This window comes from Apostichopus japonicus, chromosome 2 (genome assembly GCF_037975245.1).
Source record: "Apostichopus japonicus isolate 1M-3 chromosome 2, ASM3797524v1, whole genome shotgun sequence".
NCBI classification, from domain to species: Eukaryota; Metazoa; Echinodermata; class Holothuroidea; order Aspidochirotida; family Stichopodidae; genus Apostichopus; species Apostichopus japonicus.
Genome location: NC_092562.1, coordinates 7,803,716 through 7,826,849, shown reverse-complemented (window position 1 = coordinate 7,826,849; position 23,134 = coordinate 7,803,716). Strand labels below are relative to the sequence as shown.

Here is a 23,134-nt window from a genome sequence, read left to right as displayed (position 1 = left end):
GTCCTCTTGTATTCCGCCCGAGTTGTACACTTCAATTTCTATGGTTGTGTTTCATTTGTTGTTTACGTACCACAATGCTGGATGTTCGGTGTCTCCTACAATATAGATCAACACCGTTCAATGCGAACTATATTCACTGCATATGAAGGAGGCACTAGCACTTCTAGACAGTATCTGGCTTTATTTTATAGTTATACCCAACGCTGACCCTGTTTCTCGTCTGGTCAGTAACTCAAAATCTAGCCTCATTAGGCATACCACTAGTACCAGCAACAAAACAGTGTAGGTATCTGTTCTGCTATTGTTAGACCATTCATTAATATTAAACAATAATTCATACTGTAATACAGTACTGAATACACTACATTATTCTGTAATTACTGAGTTCCATTTACGCGGCAGTCGGAAGACTGTACCAAGAACTATTATTGGACCGGTGGTGACTTAATAATCATATTATACAATATACTGCTCTTGTAATAGCTGGACGATTAGAGATTACTGACAACTTCCTCCAGCTGCAGTGTAAATAGTAAGATGGCTTGATATATTTCTTTTTGTTGTGACTATCAACCTGGCAGCTGGGTGAATAACAATGTTTTACCCACAACTCATCCTGCAGTTATTTAACCAACAAGAGTGCAGAGCTTATTGTAGCCTAATGAGTAGTACAATGAGTAGCACAATTTTGCACTTGTCGATGGCCAAGTAATTAGGATAATTCACATTACATTTTTTGAGACTGTGAGCTGAATAACAGACATGTCCCTCAATTAATTTCCACAATGTTCAGGCAGGACAAGAGCAGTATGCCTTATTTGTCTGACTGCCAAGTGAATCACATGACCAGTTTTCTTATTCCCCCAGCAGTCGAGGGAATAGTGCAAGTGTTGTTACTGTAAGGCGCTATCATTGTTTGGGTGTTGTTGTTAAAATTGGTAGTATGTGTAATAATTAGTAAGCTTCTCAAATAGATTCAGAATGTTCTGTGAAGCACTTAAAGGTACATCTTCTTCTAAATGGCTCTTTCTGACAAAGGTTGACAACAGATTGTGCTAGAATTGATCCCAACATTGTGTCAATGAAGTCTTGAAGAAACTGATTTCAGGGAAAAGAGTTCACAACATTTCAGGTTTTGTAACTGCAGTTTAGTAATCGGATAGCTCTCTGTTGTGTCAAAGAAAATAATCAATCTGATTAAAACATGGAATGAGGTACTTTCGTTTTTACTAACTTCTAAATTTTAGTATTACAATGACATATAAGAAGATAACTCAAGTTTAATATGTTATTTTTGGTTCCAGGTTGACTTTACATTAGCAGTAACCAGCAGTTCCTCTTTGGACAATTGTCCACCTTTCCATAGTAATGACCTGTTGCTTTTAGTCACATTATTATTTAAACTTTGTTATGGACTTTGTAAGCTTGACAAATTTGTTTTATTTACAGTTGGACTTTTCTCAAGACTTTTGATGAAGACAAAAAGGCCTCATCATGACACACAATCAAGAAAGAGGACACTTCGTGAAGGAAGGTTTAATTGGTCTTGGAGGTAGGAACTTTTCCATTAGTGTTTTAGTATAATTGAATGAACAGCTTCAATGTTTTGGCTAGAACCAGTGACCTCAGGAGGCTTTAAATCCCTGATGTCACTGGTTTGAATTTTCACTCAGGGCAATCATTTCTTTGTTATTTGATATAGCTTTAATTTATAATAGTATTTAGTACTATCATAATGTGACCCTGTCTGAATCTCATTCTTACTGGAAGATTTGGGAAGACAAAAGAAATCATTTAATGTAGGCATTAAAGTCTCAATACGTGTTTGCTGATGAATTTTGAAAACAAACTTCGCAGAGAAACCCTGGTCAAGTCAGAATTCTGGTCCTCGGAAAGGTTCAGACCAAGATCATGCCATCCGAGAGAGACCAGACTGGCCAGAGGGAACAAGATCATCTTCCAGGACCCTGGGAAGAAGAGCCCCACAGGGCAGGAGTCAAGGATCAATCAACAGAGTTCATCAGACCATCCCGTCCATGGGGAATCAGAGGCACCAGCAGAGGCTCCACAGCTACAGTACGACTGGACTGGAACAGCGACCACTAGACCGTCGTTCACCGCTAGGCCCTAGGGGTGCCCACCTCACCCCCTTTCAAATTCAGAGCACTCCCCTTCTGACTATCCACCGCTCGCAGAGTATTCATGGGAATGACTGCAATGGTAGTCTCCTACCTCAGAAAAACAGGAGTCACAGTTTCGTATACCTAGACGATTCGCACGTGGTAGGAGAGTCAGAGTCAGATGCAAAAAGCAATGTTTGCAAGACAGTACAGACTCTCCAGGAACCGGGTTGGATAATCAATGAAGAAAAGTCACAGTAAAAGATTTCACGACGGGATAACCAGTCCTTCAGTAGGGAGGATCGAGGCGGTCAAAACAATCACAGGTCAAATTCTATCACAACGAGAGTCATCGACAGGGATGTGGCTCTGGGTGTCTGGGATTGATGGCCAGCATGGTCATTGTGGTACATCTATGCAGATTGCACATTCATTTTATAGTATAGTCTTTTAAATTGAATGAATTACCAGAAGCAGACAAGTACATTGCAAATAGTATTTGTTTTATATGACATTGAAATCGGCACAGTATTGAATTGAATGACCTTGAAGTACAATACCCAGGCTCAAAACATGTGGAATATCAAAACAGGCAGAAACGTTTTTTTGGAAAAATCCCAAACTTTTAGGATTTTTCATTTCAAAATAAGGCAAAACACCCTCCTGAAATTGTTAGTACAAACAGGGTGGTACTATATCTCTTCCTTTTTAACCTGACGTGTTTTGAGTTATTGGCTGTCAAAGACGACCTCTTTTGTACATCGAAGCAACTTAACAACCTCATAAATGAATATTAGGAAATGCTAGAACTCTGAAATTTGGTAAGGTGTAAGGTGTAAGAGCTGGTCACAACTCTATGCATGTGTTCGTGGGTCGTTCTACTGTCTCCGTAGACTTATAATTAAAGTATAAAACCTTGACAGCTCTAACACGGTTACTTTGGTAAAAAATTGGCATCAAAACCTCTTCCTCATCTTGCTGAATCGCTGAATTGCACAACTTGCAAATATAGTATAGAAAAGCATTGTAATCATTATTTTGTATTGTTTGTACTATACAAAATAACCTCTGAAAGACTCAAGTACCCTAAAGCAATGGTTTAGGAGCAATTTTTCACTAATAAAGCACAGGTTTTAGTGAAAAAAACCCAAATCACATATTATGACACTTTGAAGTTGACCTAACTCCATAAGATAATGTTTTTATAACCTAATTTTTTATTTTCCATATTCATGGGATAGACTCTATAGACATCTGTAATAGAAAAGTAGTAGAATGTTTAATTGCTGAGAAATGAGACCTCAAAAATTAAAAATGTGCCAAAATGACACGGTCGCGACAAATTGCGGTACTTCAAAGTGTGATAAATTGGCCAATTTTGAAGCAGTGCAACTATATACTGTAAAGTTTTCAGAATGTACTTATATCATGGTGTTCCAAGCATACAATAAATTTGGGAATTTTTAGAGAGGGTGCAGCAACAGCCATCCGTTATTTGACACAGAATGACCCATATATTCATACTTGTTCTTATGTACCGATTCTGCGCATGATGTATATATTCATACCTGTTATTATACCAATTCTACGCATGACTATCCAAATATTTATCTGGTAATCCCCATACGGATTATATGCTACTGTACTGTTTGTGGTTGGACTGGGCCTTGTAGTGGAGTGTACTGAACTGAATGTTCGCGTTGATATGAAAGACACATAAACAACACTGATTTTGTATACTTTAATTTCTTGATAATCAAATCTTTAAATAAGTTGCTGCAAAAGGAAGCAACATAGATGGGGAAGTCCTCATCATAAAACCGCTGATACATTTGTAGGCTAGGCTAGTGTCAGTACAGTTCATGCTATTGTTTGATCATACAGTTAACACTGGAAGTAGCGGTTCCTCAAAATTTCAGGTATACCTGACAATACCAGTGATTCGTCAGCGGGTATATCGGTATCTGTAATTATGCTGATGCACCCTTGTGCTAATAGGATATATCCTGTGGCTGAAGTCAATTGCTGGGCATAATTGCCTAAAGGTTCTGCAGCTTTGTTTGATATCCTGTGAATGCATCTGGTAACAGCAGAGTGAAGATGTCATTGGGGCATTGCACTAGAAATGTCTCCTTTATAATATTTGATCATTAATACACAGAGGAAAATAGTATTTCTATAAAAATGTTGGAAATTCTAACAACAGAGAACATTGACCAGGATGACAACACAGACAAGCTACTGTGACAGACTTGTTGGAGTAGTTGAAGGTTTAGTTTGTCAATCTACCACATCTCAAGTTAGGGAGGAGGGCCAAGATATTGAGATGATGGAGTTTCTGACTTTTTGTGTTTGGAATATTGTTCACCTCAATATCATATTTTTTATAATGTCTGCCACCAGAATTTCCCTTTGACAATACAAATGTCCATACAATGTTTATTCTCAGATTGGTTTTATGACTTCAGACTGTTTGTTTTTAAACTAACCACAAACATTGAATGCCCATCCAGAACAAGAGGTTTATCCAAGATATACAGTAAGATCAGTAATAATCAAAGGGTCATCTTCAATGCTATTTTGCATTCTGTTGATCACTCAAAGAGAAATCCTTGTTCCCTCTTTCACAAATGTCTTTGGAGTGCTATGATAAAGTATAAATTGTTGCCCAAGTACTTTATTCCTGTGATATCTTTTTCCAGTTGGAGTCCTCTATGGTGTAACCAGTGTTGTGGTTGGTCATCCTTTTGACACGGTCAAAACTAAAATGCAGGGCCAGAAAGGCTATGAATCTACCTCTATGATCAAAACTATAGCAAGAACTTTCAAAAATCAAGGTGTCATTGGATTTTATAGGTAAGTATCTGGAGAGTTGGTTGCTTCGAATGAGTTGAACTGATGTAACTGTCCTGTCAAGGGCTGAACTGAGTTTACATAACTTTCTAGGTGGAAAGTTCTTTAATGCTTCAAGGAATGAATGCCCCCTTGAAGATTCTCCCAACTAATCCTCATACTCAAGTTCCTACAGGTGTATTCCTACTACTGTACAGTGATTTCTTAATTGTCCAGTATAAGTTTGGTGGTTTTTGAGGTAGCAAAGTCTATTAAGTTTGTCACTTTTGTATTCAATATTATAACCTCAAGCCACAGATCTGGATATCTGAATAAAATGAAGGGAAAATCACAATTTCTAGGTTCTTGATTAAAGACTATTACAGAAAATTCCTTTCTGATGACATCACCACACAGGTCCAAGTCACTGTACATTACCAGTGTCATGAAGTCATTTAAATTTGAATACCTACATCACTGTCAGCAAGAATGTGTTTTTAAATTTTGTTGATCAGTTTTCAGTTTTATATATCCTAACAACTGCAATGATACAACATATTTTCAATTACGTGCTAAAGCAATGTAAATATTATACAAGGGAAAACATTAAAAAACATTACCATAGACAATATTCTCTGTTATGATAATGTTGGATGCAGTAAACGATGACAGATAATATGAGAAATTTACGCTAAGGTATTGGTAACTGTTACTCTGCCAGTTTGTACAGCACAGAGCAGCGATTACATAACAATGTGATAAGTTGATAACATCACACAACATACATTGGATCATATAGTGATGCAATAGGTTTTAAAATATTGTAGAATGCTTTAATTGGAACCAATGTGGGACAAATATGTTACTGAGTGTAATTACAAGTTTTACAACAGTGCTACTTAAGTGAAAGTGCTGCATAGTATGCAGTGGCATCTCTAATAAGGATATATACTCATTAATGGAGCATTTTGGGTTATACAGTTATTTTGTAAACAATACTTCCATCATTGTTTCAATCTTCTTTATAAGTAATGGAAAGTATAACAGCTTTTTGTCAAAAGCATGTATCAGGTTATCAACTTTTAAACTGTTGAGTGAGTTTTGCATATTACCATATTCCAGTCTGTCCCATTTCGTTTCACCCACATTGGAAAAGCTGAAAAAGTTTACACTATGAATGACACTACCACATGTATTTTCTTAGGGCTCTTGTGCTTTGGTCAGGCTTGATTTTCCTTTGTACGCTGTAAAATGATGAGCACTCTTCCACAACAAGAATTCCGTCCTGGAAGCTTGGTTGTTGCTGATTATTTCTGATGAATTAATTAATATCTCTGTTACTTCATTTCTGCTTATGTGGCAGCCTCTTATCACATTTTTTCTGTGTTTTTCACTGCAATTGTTTTGCAAATATTACTATTTCTAACAAGACATATTTTCTTTTCACTTTTAGGGGTTCTATCCCTGTATTGTGGGGTTCTGGAATTTACAGATCAACCCAATTTGGTGTCTTTGAGTCAGTGTAAGTACAAACTTAAAACATTGTAGTGATAGAATATCCAAAGAAGTGACCTGGTGAGGGACTTACAAATACTACACCACTTGTACGGAAATAGGATTCATGTGTCAGACAGTTAAACTTCACCTTAGATGAGAGCAGATTGTTGTCATATACTCTTGTATTATACACACATTAATATTGTATCATTCATACAGAAGGCTTTCAAAAAATCTAACTAAGACACATACAGTGATGGATTTAAACCTCAGTTTTCCCCTTAAGAACTAAACATTGATCTTCCAATGGTATCTTGCCTGCTGTATAGGCCTGAGTCGGGTAGCAAAAAATCGGAAACGGGTACCTGTTATCGTACTTGAAACTCCGGACCCAATATTGAAAAACAAATCGTGGAACTAGCCAAGCACAATGTACAATGTACATAAATGCCACCTTACATAACACCTCCAAAATATACCTTTTCAATGATGCTCCTGTTGTTATTAACAACTGAATTCATGTTTTGATGTATAAGAATAAATAATGTAAATGCAAATGAAATAAAGAAAAACCTTGCAAACATATACTTCTGACTGTTTCTTTACTAAGATGATTTAGGGTTCGCATTAGCCGCAGGATTGCGCGATTCCCGCAATTTGGTTTCAAATCTCGCATGTCAAAAGTTGCCAAGACAGGAATTTCCGGTACTAACTTTCAGCTCTCAACTTGAGTTAAACAAACGTTTCGGTTATGACAGTGTAGCGGTTCATCGCTAAACGATAGCATTTGGAATAAAAGTTTAGTAAAAAGCCACTTGCGATTACTTTTGTTTTGTTATCCCATCTATAATCCATTTTAACATATTCCTTGCTAGTGTTTCCTTCTATGAAATAGATGAATGCAAAAATAATGATCTTGAGAGTTTCAATATTTACGCATGAACGAATGTCTACAGTAGCTACAACTATGAGAGGAAAGCACTTGCTACTTGATGACAAAGCCACTTGTCGTCAAAGACACATGCATTCGACAAACTATGTTTTCATAAAATCCCCACAAATCTATGATCGCATGGTAGCCTAAATCATAAAGATTCAACATTAAAATCTAGCCTAACCATCTGTTGATTCGCCCAAATTGGGTCGCAGTTAGCTGACCAGTGCTAAAACTATTCACCGAATAGTTTTGTTATTGCTGCTATCTTTGACCACATGGTAGCCTAACATCACGCTAAGTCAATAGGGAAATCAAGCCTAATCATCTGTATATTAGCTCAAATTGTGACACAGTTAGCTGGAACTAAAATATCCGTTGAATACTTTCATTAATGCTGGTATCTGTTATCCACATGGTAGCCTAACACCACACTTAGTCAACGGGAAAATCTAGCCTAACCTTCAGTTTGCCAACAAAAAAAAAACTTTGTGTAGCCTTGTTTACAACTTTCAATTAGCTGGAAATCAGCAATTGTTTTGAATTATGTGCTATGTTTTGTAAGAGGGAATGTAGTATTTTACGTACACTGTTGCTGTTGCGATGGATTGAAGGTTTCAGTTTTGAGAATTTTTCACCGGTATAATATTTTTGTTTTCGATGTTGAGTGATTTTATCTGCATATGAAAAAGAATCATTAAGAAAGGCTAAAACTTGATATAGGAAGTAATTAAAACAACCATCTACCCTACAAGAAAGTTATTTCATGAAATTTATCTTCCGTATTCGTGTGTCTCGATTAATCAAAACATGCAGACCTATTGAATTATTGAAATCATAAAAGCACTCGCACGGTTCCGCGATTTTCATCTCCGAAAACTGGTACCCGTTTTGTGCGTTTTCGATTCGAGTACCCGAATGTTGGTCGAGTACCCGGGTATCCCCGGTATCTGGGTACCCAACAAAGGCCTACTACTGTCAATACATAAGACTTTCACAGCTTTATAAAACCACCACGAGCATTTTTATGGAGCACACTAATGTGTATGTATGTGATACAAGATCTTGTATATATGTGATTTCAAATTGGTTGCTTAGCAAAAAGGATAGACATTTTCTGCATCTTTAGGGTCAAACCTGATCCTCATTGCGTATTGCATGGAGAGGATAGGAAGTTTTTAAAGTTGGTGATAATCTGTGAATCCATCTAACAGCAGCAGAGTGATTGATGTCATCATAGCATTGAGATGGATGCAAATGTTTTCATTTGCTTTCAAATATTTAACTCGCAGTACAGAAAATATCTCTGCAAAGAAGTTGCATTTTGATTAAAGTCTACAAACAGAGCAAATTGACAGTTAAACATTCTAAATGTATCACCTTTCAAGGACAAATCAATAAGAATATGATAGGAGAGTTTAATAGTAAATGAAAGCTTTTAAAAAGCATTTGACCACCTGTGATCCACACCATGGAAGAATCCATAACTTAGACAGTTACATTCAATTAATTATATCTTGAGTTAGGAGCAAGATACAGTGCTGACATACAGACATAACGTACTGTACAGTGTGTAAGTTTCTTCTCTTCAAAATAAGTGCTATATTGTCACCGGATATGCTTTGTAGGTGGATAACCTTTGTAGATCTCATACATGACATAATGTAATAAGAAATTGTTATGTTTTCTTAAACTATATTTATTCTTTGTTTGCATTCTGTAAATATTCTTTGTGTTAATCTCACCCTGCTGAGCATTAGACTAGATTTCCTGCCACTCTAATTGGTGAGCCTCAGATGTTTTAGTAGGTCTAAGCTTGTAAACATTATAACTCAAAAAGAATATCTTAGGTTGAAGACCTTACGTAGTATGTATATCTACCTGGAGTAAGGAAAATTAGATGAAATTAAGTGCAGGTCAAGGGTCATTTGAAGTCAGCACAACTCTGAACACTTGTAAACATGATAACTCAAAAAGTACAATTGGGTTGAAATTCGTATTCTGTTGTTGATTCATCTTCCTGTCAAATGAAAATGTTACTTTGTTTTGTGGAGTTGGAATGTCATCTTAAGGTCGACAGAAGTCAGAAGTACAAAAGCTTGTGAAATTCAGTAACTGCCAAAGTAAATCTTAAATGAATTTGATGTGAAGCTTTATATAAGTCTGAGAGCCTTGCTGATCACTTGAAGTGAACAGCACTTAAATTAATTGAATATTCTCATTTATCATGTGCAAGGAATCACTTAACCTTGAGCTTGGCTCTCTTGATGTGTTTTGTCTTTTAGGCCTCTCCTACATGTTTTCCATGTTATGTTTTACAGGTATACTCTTCTAGACAATCCAACTTGCAAGACTGAAATACCTCTCACCGCTGGTTTGCAGATGTATGTATGACTAGCTCACTGTAATGTTAAAACAGCAGTTTAAGATGTACTGTATGTATGACTAGATCACAGGTTGAAACCACTGTAATGTTAAAACAGCAGTTTAAGATGTATGTTTGACTAGATCACAGGTTGAAACCACTGTAATGTTAAAATAAGGGGTTAATCAACGGTGTAGTGTGCGTTACTCACAGGATTAATGCATGATCGGGGGATAATGCAAGCGATGCACAAGGGCGGAGCCCGAGTGCATCCAGCGATAGCATTAACACCCGGAGTGCATTAATCATGTGAGTAACGCACGCTAGACCGTTGATTAACCTGTTCATTCATACACTACCATTTGTGTGGGGGAAAAATCATAAAACAAAACATTTTTGGTGACATACTGTATAACCAAAGGTTTATTAAAGTGATGCCCCGTAATTTTACCGTGCGTTACTCACAGGATTAACCACGGTCAGCTGACCTGAATGGACCAATAGGATTTAGGAATCTTTACTAAGTATGAATGAACAGTTTAAAATGTATTTATGACTAGCTCACTGTCATGTTAAAACAGCAGTTTAAGTTAAACTTGATCATATTGTGAAGGCTTCTGATGCTAGATATCACACAGCATTATACGTGGCTTGATCAAGTCTGGTTCATGTAACGAAGATGAAGTAAAAATGTTTTCAAATTTGCAAGTTGCTTTTCACATATGATTTACATGGTATAAAATTTAACTGTAGGTAATGAATGTTGAGAACGGAATGGAGTTATTACTTGCTTGTATAGTTATACCATTCATTTGGTAAAGCAAACACTCTTACAAACATCTTAATGTGGACAATTGCAATCATATTTGGAGTAATAAAATTGGCTAGGATTAAATTGCCAACTAAATGCTAAACTAATCTGAATAACAACAAAGTGATGCAGTGTGCTATTTTTTTTAAGAGCAAGGCTAAACAGTTTCCATGTATATTTATACAGTAATTGTCACTTCTATGAGTTCATACGTTTATATGTTATTAATCATTCTCTGTTGTATGATATCACAAAATGATGTTATTGTAAATGGTGGTGTGTAAGAATCTAGGTGTTTTCATATTAAGTGCACATTTTATAAGGTAGTACAGCAACAGTTGTCAGAATTTTCAGCAGTATAAACCATTTTCCAAAAGGTGGTTGGAAATTTGTTGAAAGCAAATTGCTGCTACATATTTAATACATAGGAAGGTGCAGGTATCAACTATGCATGCTGTTATCTGGTATTCATCCTGGACAAGTATGTATTACTTGCCTGCAGTGCTACAACACATCAAACAGAGTGGGTATATACTAGTAATTCTGTATAATACACTGTTTAATTTTACAGAAGGGTAGTGATTGCTGGGATGTGTGGTTCTACAACACAACACATCAAACAGAGTGGGTATATACTAGTAATTCTGTATAATACACTGTTTAATTTTACAGAAGGGTAGTGATTGCTGGGATGTGTGGTTCTACAACACAACACATCAAACAGAGTGGGTATATACTAGTAATTCTGTATAATACACTGTTTAATTTTACAGAAGGGTAGTGATTGCTGGGATGTGTGGTTCTACAACACATCACATCAAACAGAGTGGGTATATACTAGTAATTCTGTATAATACACTGTTTAATTTTACAGAAGGGTAGTGATTGCTGGGATGTGTGGTTCTACAACACAACACATCAAACAGAGTGGGTATATACTAGTAATTCTGTATAATACACTGTTTAATTTTACAGAAGGGTAGTGATTGCTGGGATGTGTGGTTCTACAACACAACACATCAAACAGAGTGGGTATATACTAGTAATTCTGTATAATACACTGTTTAATTTTACAGAAGGGTAGTGATTGCTGGGATGTGTGGTTCTACAACACAACACATCAAACAGAGTGGGTATATACTAGTAATTCTGTATAATACACTGTTTAATTTTACAGAAGGGTAGTGATTGCTGGGATGTGTGGTTCTACAACACAACACATCAAACAGAGTGGGTATATACTAGTAATTCTGTATAATACACTGTTTAATTTTACAGAAGGGTAGTGATTGCTGGGATGTGTGGTTCTACAACACAACACATCAAACAGAGTGGGTATATACTAGTAATTCTGTATAATACACTGTTTAATTTTACAGAAGGGTAGTGATTGCTGGGATGTGTGGTTCTACAACACAACACATCAAACAGAGTGGGTATATACTAGTAATTCTGTATAATACACTGTTTAATTTTACAGAAGGGTAGTGATTGCTGGGATGTGTGGTTCTACAACACAACACATCAAACAGAGTGGGTATATACTAGTAATTCTGTATAATACACTGTTTAATTTTACAGAAGGGTAGTGATTGCTGGGATGTGTGGTTCTACAACACAACACATCAAACAGAGTGGGTATATACTAGTAATTCTGTATGATACACTGTTTAATTTTACAGAAGGGTAGTGATTGCTGGGATGTGTGGTTCTACAACACAACACATCAAACAGAGTGGGTATATACTAGTAATTCTGTATGATACACTGTTTAATTTTACAGAAGGGTAGTGATTGCTGGGATGTGTGGTTCTACAACACAACACATCAAACAGAGTGGGTATATACTAGTAATTCTGTATAATACACTGTTTAATTTTACAGAAGGGTAGTGATTGCTGGGATGTGTGGTTCTACAACACAACACATCAAACAGAGTGGGTATATACTAGTAATTCTGTATAATACACTGTTTAATTTTACAGAAGGGTAGTGATTGCTGGGATGTGTGGTTCTACAACACAACACATCAAACAGAGTGGGTATATACTAGTAATTCTGTATAATACACTGTTTAATTTTACAGAAGGGTAGTGATTGCTGGGATGTGTGGTTCTACAACACAACACATCAAACAGAGTGGGTATATACTAGTACTTCTGTATAATACACTGTTTAATTTTACAGAAGGGTAGTGATTGCTGGGATGTGTGGTTCTACAACACAACACATCAAACAGAGTGGGTATATACTAGTAATTCTGTATAATACACTGTTTAATTTTACAGAAGGGTAGTGATTGCTGGGATGTGTGGTTCTACAACACAACACATCAAACAGAGTGGGTATATACTAGTAATTCTGTATAATACACTGTTTAATTTTACAGAAGGGTAGTGATTGCTGGGATGTGTGGTTCTACAACACAACACATCAAACAGAGTGGGTATATACTAGTAATTCTGTATAATACACTGTTTAATTTTACAGAAGGGTAGTGATTGCTGGGATGTGTGGTTCTACAACACAACACATCAAACAGAGTGGGTATATACTAGTAATTCTGTATAATACACTGTTTAATTTTACAGAAGGGTAGTGATTGCTGGGATGTGTGGTTCTACAACACAACACATCAAACAGAGTGGGTATATACTAGTAATTCTGTATAATACACTGTTTAATTTTACAGAAGGGTAGTGATTGCTGGGATGTGTGGTTCTACAACACAACACATCAAACAGAGTGGGTATATACTAGTAATTCTGTATAATACACTGTTTAATTTTACAGAAGGGTAGTGATTGCTGGGATGTGTGGTTCTACAACACAACACATCAAACAGAGTGGGTATATACTAGTAATTCTGTATAATACACTGTTTAATTTTACAGAAGGGTAGTGATTGCTGGGATGTGTGGTTCTACAACACAACACATCAAACAGAGTGGGTATATACTAGTAATTCTGTATAATACACTGTTTAATTTTACAGAAGGGTAGTGATTGCTGGGATGTGTGGTTCTACAACACAACACATCAAACAGAGTGGGTATATACTAGTAATTCTGTATAATACACTGTTTAATTTTACAGAAGGGTAGTGATTGCTGGGATGTGTGGTTCTACAACACAACACATCAAACAGAGTGGGTATATACTAGTAATTCTGTATAATACACTGTTTAATTTTACAGAAGGGTAGTGATTGCTGGGATGTGTGGTTCTACAACACAACACATCAAACAGAGTGGGTATATACTAGTAATTCTGTATAATACACTGTTTAATTTTACAGAAGGGTAGTGATTGCTGGGATGTGTGGTTCTACAACACAACACATCAAACAGAGTGGGTATATACTAGTAATTCTGTATAATACACTGTTTAATTTTACAGAAGGGTAGTGATTGCTGGGATGTGTGGTTCTACAACACAACACATCAAACAGAGTGGGTATATACTAGTAATTCTGTATAATACACTGTTTAATTTTACAGAAGGGTAGTGATTGCTGGGATGTGTGGTTCTACAACACAACACATCAAACAGAGTGGGTATATACTAGTAATTCTGTATAATACACTGTTTAATTTTACAGAAGGGTAGTGATTGCTGGGATGTGTGGTTCTACAACACAACACATCAAACAGAGTGGGTATATACTAGTAATTCTGTATAATACACTGTTTAATTTTACAGAAGGGTAGTGATTGCTGGGATGTGTGGTTCTACAACACAACACATCAAACAGAGTGGGTATATACTAGTAATTCTGTATAATACACTGTTTAATTTTACAGAAGGGTAGTGATTGCTGGGATGTGTGGTTCTACAGCCAGAGCAGTGATAGAATCACCACTTGAACTTGCAAAGGTAGTTTATGGTGTCACTATACTAAGTATCTCCATATGTGTCAATATACTAAGTATACTCCACATGTGTCACTATACTAATTATACTCCATTGTGTCACTAAACTAAGTATACTCCATATTTGTGTCAATATACTAAATATACTCCATATGTGTCAATATACTAAGTATACTCCATATGTGTCACTAAACTAAGTATACTCCATATGTGTCAATATACTAAGTATACTCCATATGTGTCACTATACTAAGTATACTCCATATGTGTCAATGTTCTAAGTATACTCCATATGTGTCAATATACTAAGTATACTCCATATGTGTCAATATACTAAGTATCTCCGTATGTGTCAATATACTAAGTATACTCCATATGTGTCACTATACTAAGTATACTCCATATGTGTCACTAAATTAAGTATACTCCATATTTGTGTCAATATACTAGATATACTCCATATGTGTCAATATACTAAGTATACTCCATATGTGTCACTAAACTAAGTATACTCCATATGTGTCAATATACTAAGTATACTCCATATGTGTCACTATACTAAGTATACTATATATGTGTCAATGTTCTAAGTATACTCCATATGTGTCAATATACTAAGTATACTCCATATGTGTCACTATACTAAGTAAACTCCATATGTGTCAATATACTAAGTATACTCCAGATGTGTCACTATACTAAGTATACTCCAGATGTGTCACTATACTAAGTATACTCCATATGTGTCACTATACTAATAATACTCCATATGTGTCAATATACTAAGTATTTCCATATGTGTCAATATACTAAGTCTACTCTATATGTGTCACTATACTAAGTATACTCCATATGTGTCACTAAACTAAGTATACTCCATATTTGTGTCAATATACTAATTATACTCCAGATGTGTCACTATACTAAGTATACTCTATATGTGTCAATGTTCTAAGTATACTCCATATGTGTCAATATACTAAGTATACTCCATATGTGTCACTATACTAAGTAAACTCCATATGTGTCACTATACTAAGTATACTCCATATGTGTTACTATACTAAGTAAACTCCATGTGTCACTATGCTAAGTATACTCCATATTTGTCACTATACTAAGTATACTCCGTATGTGTCAATATACTAAGTATACTCCATATGTGTCACTGTGCTACAGTAAGTATTCTCTCTTTGTAGTTCTGTGTCCAGTTTTTGTTTGTTTATTATATTTCACTTCACTTTTGGCAGGCGTGTCTGAAATATACGCTATTCATTATCCTAAATTTGTGCTGTGATTATGTTATCTGTGTTGTATATGTTATCTCTCTCTCTATGAAATTTAAAATAAACACAATCTGTGTGTATTCTGATAAATATGTTATGAATGTACTTTTGTGTAAATTTACAGATAAGAAGACAAACACAGCAGAGCTGGAATTATAGAGGCTTGTATCAGGTAAGGTTAAGGGCGGGGGTGGTTGGGGTGGGGGGTGAACAGTTTGATAGGAACTAATGTTTACTGACAACTCTTTTATCTAGTGGGCTTGGTATTTCAATAAGTCATGTTTACTGGTTGATGGTTCTGGATTGGACCATGGTTACCATGGATTGACTGATTAACAAGGTTTTTGTGTTATTTTAATCTGTCTAATGCTCTAAAATCAAGTTGATATAGCTGTTTCATAATTTGGACCTTTTCAGAAGATTTCTGTAGATGATAATATCACCATGAGTCAAATTGTAACAAGAAAGAAATGAAATTCATGCCAGTGTTGACATTTTCAGTTATGCAAGTTAAGTTTGCATATATCCAACATGTTTGAGAGCTAGTTTATGTCAGTGCTACAATGATAATAATGTAGGTGAAGTATTGATGATGTGCTCAAAGACAAGTGATGTTGCTCATAACAAGTTTTGTGGAATCTTCATTTCGGAGACTAGACAATCATATGAATGAAAAACTGCGTATCCTAGTCTGAGCTAAGTCTGACATCCGTTTTTGGTTTCGATGATAATCGTAACCTTTGCATTCATGGTAATTTGAGGTCACTAGGGGTCAAATTGTGAAACCTTGTGAACACGAAATCTCAAGAAGGGAAGGCCGGACCAATTTCATATGTAGTGTGTAGGAGTACATTGTGTGAAAGAAGCCTAATGTTTTTGTTGGAGGCCAAAGGTCATTTGGGGTCATTAGAGTTCAAATTGTGAAAACCTTGTAAACATGGTATCTCTATATTGGTTGGGCAGATCTCATATTTGGTATGAAGGTATATAACATTGAGAAAAGAAGCCTATTGCTTTTGATGGAGGTTAAAGGTCATTTGGGGACAACAGGTCAAATTATAAAGGCCTTGTCAACATGATATTGGAAGAAGGGAACCTTGGACCGATCTTTATTTGGTTGTAGATGTACCATGTAAAATTTGGGGAGCCTATTATTGCTTTTGGTGGAGTGCAAAGGTCATTTGAAATCAACAAACTCCATTCATTTACTTCACTGCCCTCTTACCTGTCTCTCTACACTAACATGCGTTCCTCAACATAATATCCCAAGGGAAGCTTGGACAGATCGCATATTTGGTATGTATTTGTACCACATTGAGTACGTGAAAAATGCTTGATGTTGTGGATGGAGGTCAATGGTCATTTGAGTTCACCAGGAGTGAAATATTTCAATAAGAACAGATGTCATTTTTAGTATGTTGACGTATCTATCAAATTAAGTACAAGAAGCCTGTTGTTGAGGTCAATGGTCATTTCAGGACAGCCTGTGTCATTTTGAATTTATTGTTTGTCACATCACACTGCTTTTCACTGTATTACTAAGATCAAGTATGTTGTACACCCTCACTATTCATTATGTCAGATTCATGAAAAACACTGTTCATGTTACATCATCGAACCACAAAGCATTTTTGCATTCTGGTTATTTCCATAGAGCAAAGACCAGATATTTCATCACTTTAATAAATAGAATTATGGATGATAAAACTCAATTAGCTCCTCCATTCTAGACACATACACTAAATTTAGTGTAGTATTTGGTAGGAGATGGTAAAGAGTTGCTGTAGGTTTTAGTCTAGGGTCAGGTTGGTGATTTCACTTTGAATTCTTATGATCATTTGGTGTTCTTTTATGTTGTTTCTTTTCAGGGTTTTGGAGTTATGTGGTGTCGTACATTAGGTTTAATGACCACATACTTCATACTTATTGACACTCAGAGGAGACATTTTCCTCAAGTCTTTGAACAGTCTGTGTTTGGACCCTTCTTGGTTTCAGGAGTAGCTGCTACATATCCTTTACTTATAAACAGGTGATCATACCGTGATCAATATTAAATACTAGTAGTACTATCATTTCAAAATAGGAAGAAAGTAAACATTTTCTTAATAGCCTTGTTAAAAAGTTGGAAGAGTAACAAGTTCCTTGTCTCTCTTCCATCTCTTCCATCTCTATCATAGATGAAAGCTATCATTATGCCATATATGGTGTTTTGGTAATATTTTTAAATGTATGAATGACATATAAGAGGTAAGTAAATGCCTACCATGTCAGATAACTGTGACATAGGTCTTCCATTAACAAGATACGTTCTTATTAAGGCTACTCTGTATCTTGTATTAACCCTGCACATTCAATCAAGTCTGCTTACGGACAATCCAGTAATCATATCTCTGGCTTGGAGAGTGCACCCTGATAAAGTTACCACATATCTGAAAGCACACACTATTATCTTTATGAATCAAGAACCCTTTGATATGTAAACAAATACAATGTAAAAGCTTACACAAATATATAACAGATATGTTTGGTTTAGTCCCTAGATTCTGCAGTTATCTGAAAGTTGCATTTCTTAACTTGATACACTCTAGCATGGTGGGTGGTTTGGCCTTTGGAGTATATGAAAACACAGGTGCAGGCTGACTATGGAGAGTAAGTACAATGAGTTCACTCTTCGATGGTGGTGCATATGATTTACATTACATTGTAGTTATCAGTTATCACATGTAGTTATTGTAGTTATCAGTTCTGAGTCAGCAAACTACATGGCCCATAAAGATAGTTTAGCTTCAAGTTAACATTCAATATGCACTGCTCTCATTTCCTTTATTTTGTCTCAGTTGCCAATTACCATATATAAGTATTGGTGTAGTTACATTGGATAGATATACTGAATTCATTTTGACTTTGATGCATATCACTAAAGTGTTGAAGAAAAGGTGGAAGTATTAAGTGCAGATGTTGCTTGTTAAAGGTGGGGGTTGTGGGCAAATGGAAAATGCAATGGACCAGGGATCTAAGGATTGCATGTTTGAGTCCTGGTTAGTTCATTTAAGTTGTGTCCTTGGTCAAGGCGCTTCATCTCCATTGCCCCTCTTAATACCCAGGTGTATAAATGGGACCTGCGAGGTAACTTGTAAAGAAAGTTATGTGTGCCGGTTTGTGGCTGCACCCTATGGGAAGTCCTAAAGGGGATACATAGATTTGGCGCACTGTAGTGCCCGGGCAGCAACTGTTTGAATAGTACGCACTTAAGCGTGTAGATGTGACAAAGTTTCCAATGCCCAGGGTTAATTGATGTAAAGCCTTGGTTAGATACAAGAACAAAAACCTATACTTTAATTTAACTAAAAAATAACATGAATAAATGTTAGTATATCTATGTAATAATGATGGCTAACATGAAGGTTTGTACTTGTGTACATCTGCTTGGGTGTATAATCTTGTCATGTCTTGCTTGTAAATACTTCTGAAGAACAAAGAATTAGATGGATCTCATACTTGTAGGTGTTGCCCAATGTTGAGTGCAGTCAGAATATCGGTCTTGCTGGAGATGAAAGGTCTTTAGCAAACAAATTGTGAAAACTTTGAAAATTGATAGCTAAAGACAAGGAAACTTCAGATGTTAGACTTTGAAAGCAAATGATGCCATTATAGCCTCAGTGCATTTTTGTAGCCTGTTTCAACATTGCATTAATGGAAGCTGGATAACTTAATCTAACTTGAGGTGGTAACAGTGTCTTCAAATCTGCCATGCTTCTTTATTTTCCCAGAAAATTGCCAGTTATGAAAAGGATAAGGCTGGTACTCAAACAGAAAGGAGGTTTCTTTGGTCTGTATAGAGGTATTGGTCCAGGAACCATCCGTAGCTTCATTTCAAATGGGACCAGCATGATTGTCATGTCCAATGCACAAAAGAAGGTGACAGAATGGGGTCTAAGAGATTAGCGGAAGTAGAGCAGTCAACCGAGCCACAGTTCGTTAATTGAGAAGAAACAATAGGATGGAAGCTAATACTGATTAAAAACTAATGTGGCTCTCCAACACTTCTATGTAGGTTGCTGTTATATTGGTCCCGATGTTCTATACTGTTTACATATTTCTGTACTCTCACAAGCATCAAACACGCCAGTTAATCTTGCCTTCAGAGGGGTGATTGACTTGTTCAAAGCAGAGATATGTACAGCACAATACAAAATCTTTTGTGCACACTTGTGCAGTGTGGTTGAATGACATTTATGCTTTAGAAAATACAAGTTGAGGTGATTAAAACAATAAGTCTGACTTGGAACTCACAAATATGTCTCAAAGGTAACTTTTTTAATTATTACAAATGCAATTGTATATACCACTAGTGATCAATGTAGTATTATGATCTGCATTTAGAGATTGTTCAATGACCAAGATGACAGAAGTCTTTGTTGATTTGGGGTTGGAGAACCACATATTCTCAGGGTTTAATTTGCAATCAGGCATCATTAGTAATTTATTGCATCATGGCACAGTGTTTCTGATACTAAAAAGTGATTTCATACTAATCAAGTTGAAACTTGTAAGTGTAATGTCAGGATCATGAAACTTAGGGATAGTCACAGTTTTGATGTCTTGTGGTGTCACTCTGGTGTCTTGTTTGTGTTTGACATGTCCATTCAATATTTAAATACAATAAACAATGTCAAGAAAATAACTGAAAACCTTGCTGCAGAGAAACTCTATCAATTTGTATTTTCAGCTTTTGAATTTCTTGCAATTAGTAAAACAGTGACTTGATTGGACCAATCTTCTGGTGCTAGATCACTATTTTTAACAGTTATCCAAATTGTGTGAGGTATTTCACAGAGAATTCATTTTTGCAATTAGCTTGAAATATTTCCTTTTGATTTTCAGTAATATCTAATATGACTTTTCTGTTCCAAAAATGCAATAATACATTATAACTGAGGATTTTATCTTTAATTTATCATGATGAAAATCCTAGAGGTTTTATAAATTTACTTCACTCCTCTCTTACCTGTCTCCATTCTACCTATGCACTTAATCTACCTAACCTACAACAGACGGTAACATTTTAGCACTGCGCCCCCACTGACATACTTTAGGGTCAACACCTACTACCTCTTCCTTCCAAATCTATCATCCTCAAGGCTTACAACTGTTTTTCTAGTGTGATTTACATCCATTGGAATCTTGTTTGTTAAAAAGTTTTGCTGAAGTTTCTGAAGGCAGCTAGGTATTCAAGATAACATCACCTTCATCAAGCACTGATAAGTATCATGCTTAAGTTTGCAGATTTTTGGACATGAGGTTTGTCATTAGATTTCCCATCATGCCTGTCTATTTGTCTTTACAAGTACCAGTTGTGCACAATCTTAGTTGTCATTAGTGCATGTTATATATATTTATATATACTTATATAGTGTACTGTACCAGTTTGAGCCTTTGCTGTAACTGAATAGAACAGTCTCAATGTGTTGTGAGGTGAGTTTCAACCTTTTTTCACCTCTCAGGTGGTATGACTGAATCAGATTGTTGATTAGTTATTACACAGCTCATGATTGTATCTTTTGTCAGTTTCCAGATGATCAGCAATGGGTTGTGTCTATGTAACTTCATCATATGCCCTCCACTGACCCTGCTTTTGGGCTATGAACGCATCTGTAGGACTGTGGGTTGATTCGGAAGGAAGAGGTAGTAGGTGTTACATGGGGGCTCAGTGCTAAAATGTTACTAACTGTTGTAGGCTAGGTAGATTAAGTTAAAAGAGGAGTGAAGTAAAACCAGTATGTTTTGGGGATTTTAGTGGTTGTGTTTTCATCATTTTTGGTAGTAAGTGACAGGTATGAAAAAGGTTACAAAAAATCATGAATTCTAGATGTTGTAGAGAGCTTCATCAAAATAGGTGCAACAAAAATATTTTTTTAGTTATTTCCATTACCATTTGAAATTAATAGCGAGGCTGAAATTTGATGTGTAATAAGTTAGTTATATCACAAGGAGATTGGTATTTTCTTGGTCTACGTGTGACTTTGAAAAGTTTGTGAATCGTTCATGGTATCAAGGAAAACGTGTATTTCTACTCAGATTTGCAGAAATTCTGACCTCAGTAGTGATGCATACTTGGTTTAACAAGTACCATATGGAACTGGTATCCCTTCTGTATAATCTTACATGCATTAACAGGAGTGAACAGTGTATAATGGATCTTAGTAGAGCTATGCTATAACAACATCGTTGTGTATACAAACTATAAATAGACTTGAACTTGGTCACATGTCTTTTGATGGAGAAGATGTTTTGGGTGTAAATAGATATTTGTAATACTCTCAGCGAACTTATGTTAATTTTTAATGAAAGCAGCTGAGAAGTAACAACTTCTATGAACTTTTAAATTAAGAAAAATATATATATTTACTGTCATAGCAATAAGAGGCTAGTTTTAAACTACTATTATTAATCAGCCATCTACTGTTGGGGGAATATTCTGATTTAAACTGATTAATAAAATGCTAAATTAATGTCAGTCTAACTGGAGGTTACATGTTAAAATAACATGATTCAAAGACCTCTGTCAACTGATCTTAATTAGGCTCATGAACTGTTTAATTTAAACTATTCAATAAGTTTGAATTATCTGTCCCTCAGGTATTCTTAGAATTATTTTAACATGGCCACATTATTTTTGGCCCAAATATTTTGATGTTGCTTGACATAAAGAGAGCATAAACAGTTGGTCCAGTGATTTCTGCAATGTCTGTAGGAGGCTCCATGAAATAAGATGCAATATATATATATGCTGTGCACTTGTTTCAGTAATTAAGTCTTTTTTTATTTCTCGGTTAACATTACAACCGCTATGTTTTGATAAAGTTTTATTATCAGAGGTTGTTTAAAAAATATGTGATAATAACATGCTAGTTTTCATGATATGTCAAATTCTACGGAAGGCTTTCTCCAGTGTCAGGGATATGCAAGTATACATATATAATATTAATAATTGAGACTCGGTTACTGGAGCTTAGGACCAATAATGAATATTTATCAAGAACAGATTTCACTTATGAAAGTTGTTGATTTAGAGTTTGTTAATTGTTTTGTAAGGGTTGGGGGAGGTGGGGGAAGGAAAATAATCTTTCTGGCCTGTCGAGCAGAATTGGATCCTAACTTATATAAAGAAGTTTTCTCGGATATAACAATCATTCGACAACTCTGTATTAACCAATTTTATAAACCTATGAATACAGGATACTGTTATCTTCAATATAAGGATCTTTTAAAGTTGCTCTAACATGTCAAATTTATGTCTAATTTTACCATTTCTGCAACAAGCCATGTTGTCTTCATATGTAAAAGTTATTAGTGTTCACTATCGACTGCATGAAAAGTCAGATTAATGGAGCCATTATAAAATACAACAAACGAT

At 35.6% G+C, this 23,134-nt stretch overlaps 1 protein-coding gene across 2 annotated transcripts; it reads left to right on the top strand.

Annotated features, from left to right (window-relative positions):
- Window positions 1-23,133, top strand: LOC139976521 (uncharacterized). 2 transcript variants are annotated; one of them, XM_071985359.1, is made up of 10 exons: window positions 1-280; window positions 1,450-1,552; window positions 4,823-4,976; window positions 6,406-6,474; window positions 9,705-9,767; window positions 14,363-14,435; window positions 15,842-15,889; window positions 17,586-17,725; window positions 18,301-18,366; window positions 19,488-23,133. In XM_071985359.1, exons 2-10 carry the CDS (start codon window positions 1,495-1,497, stop codon window positions 19,660-19,662), a joined length of 846 nt encoding a protein of 281 aa, XP_071841460.1. In that variant the 5' UTR covers window positions 1-280; window positions 1,450-1,494; the 3' UTR covers window positions 19,663-23,133. The 2 variants fall into 2 exon arrangements, with proteins under 2 accessions (XP_071841460.1, XP_071841461.1); XM_071985360.1 differs by lacking the exon at window positions 1-280 and adding an exon at window positions 331-532.
- Window position 23,134: the final 1 nt, after the last annotated feature.

Coding starts and splice junctions, on each gene's coding strand:
- LOC139976521 (XM_071985359.1), top strand. CDS start 1,495: ATGACACACAATCAAGAAAGAGGACACTTCGTGAAGGAAGGTTTAATT. Junction 9,768..14,362: donor CTCACCGCTGGTTTGCAGAT/GTATGTATGACT, acceptor TTAATTTTACAG/AAGGGTAGTGATTGCTGGGA. Junction 15,890..17,585: donor ATTATAGAGGCTTGTATCAG/GTAAGGTTAAGG, acceptor GTTTCTTTTCAG/GGTTTTGGAGTTATGTGGTG.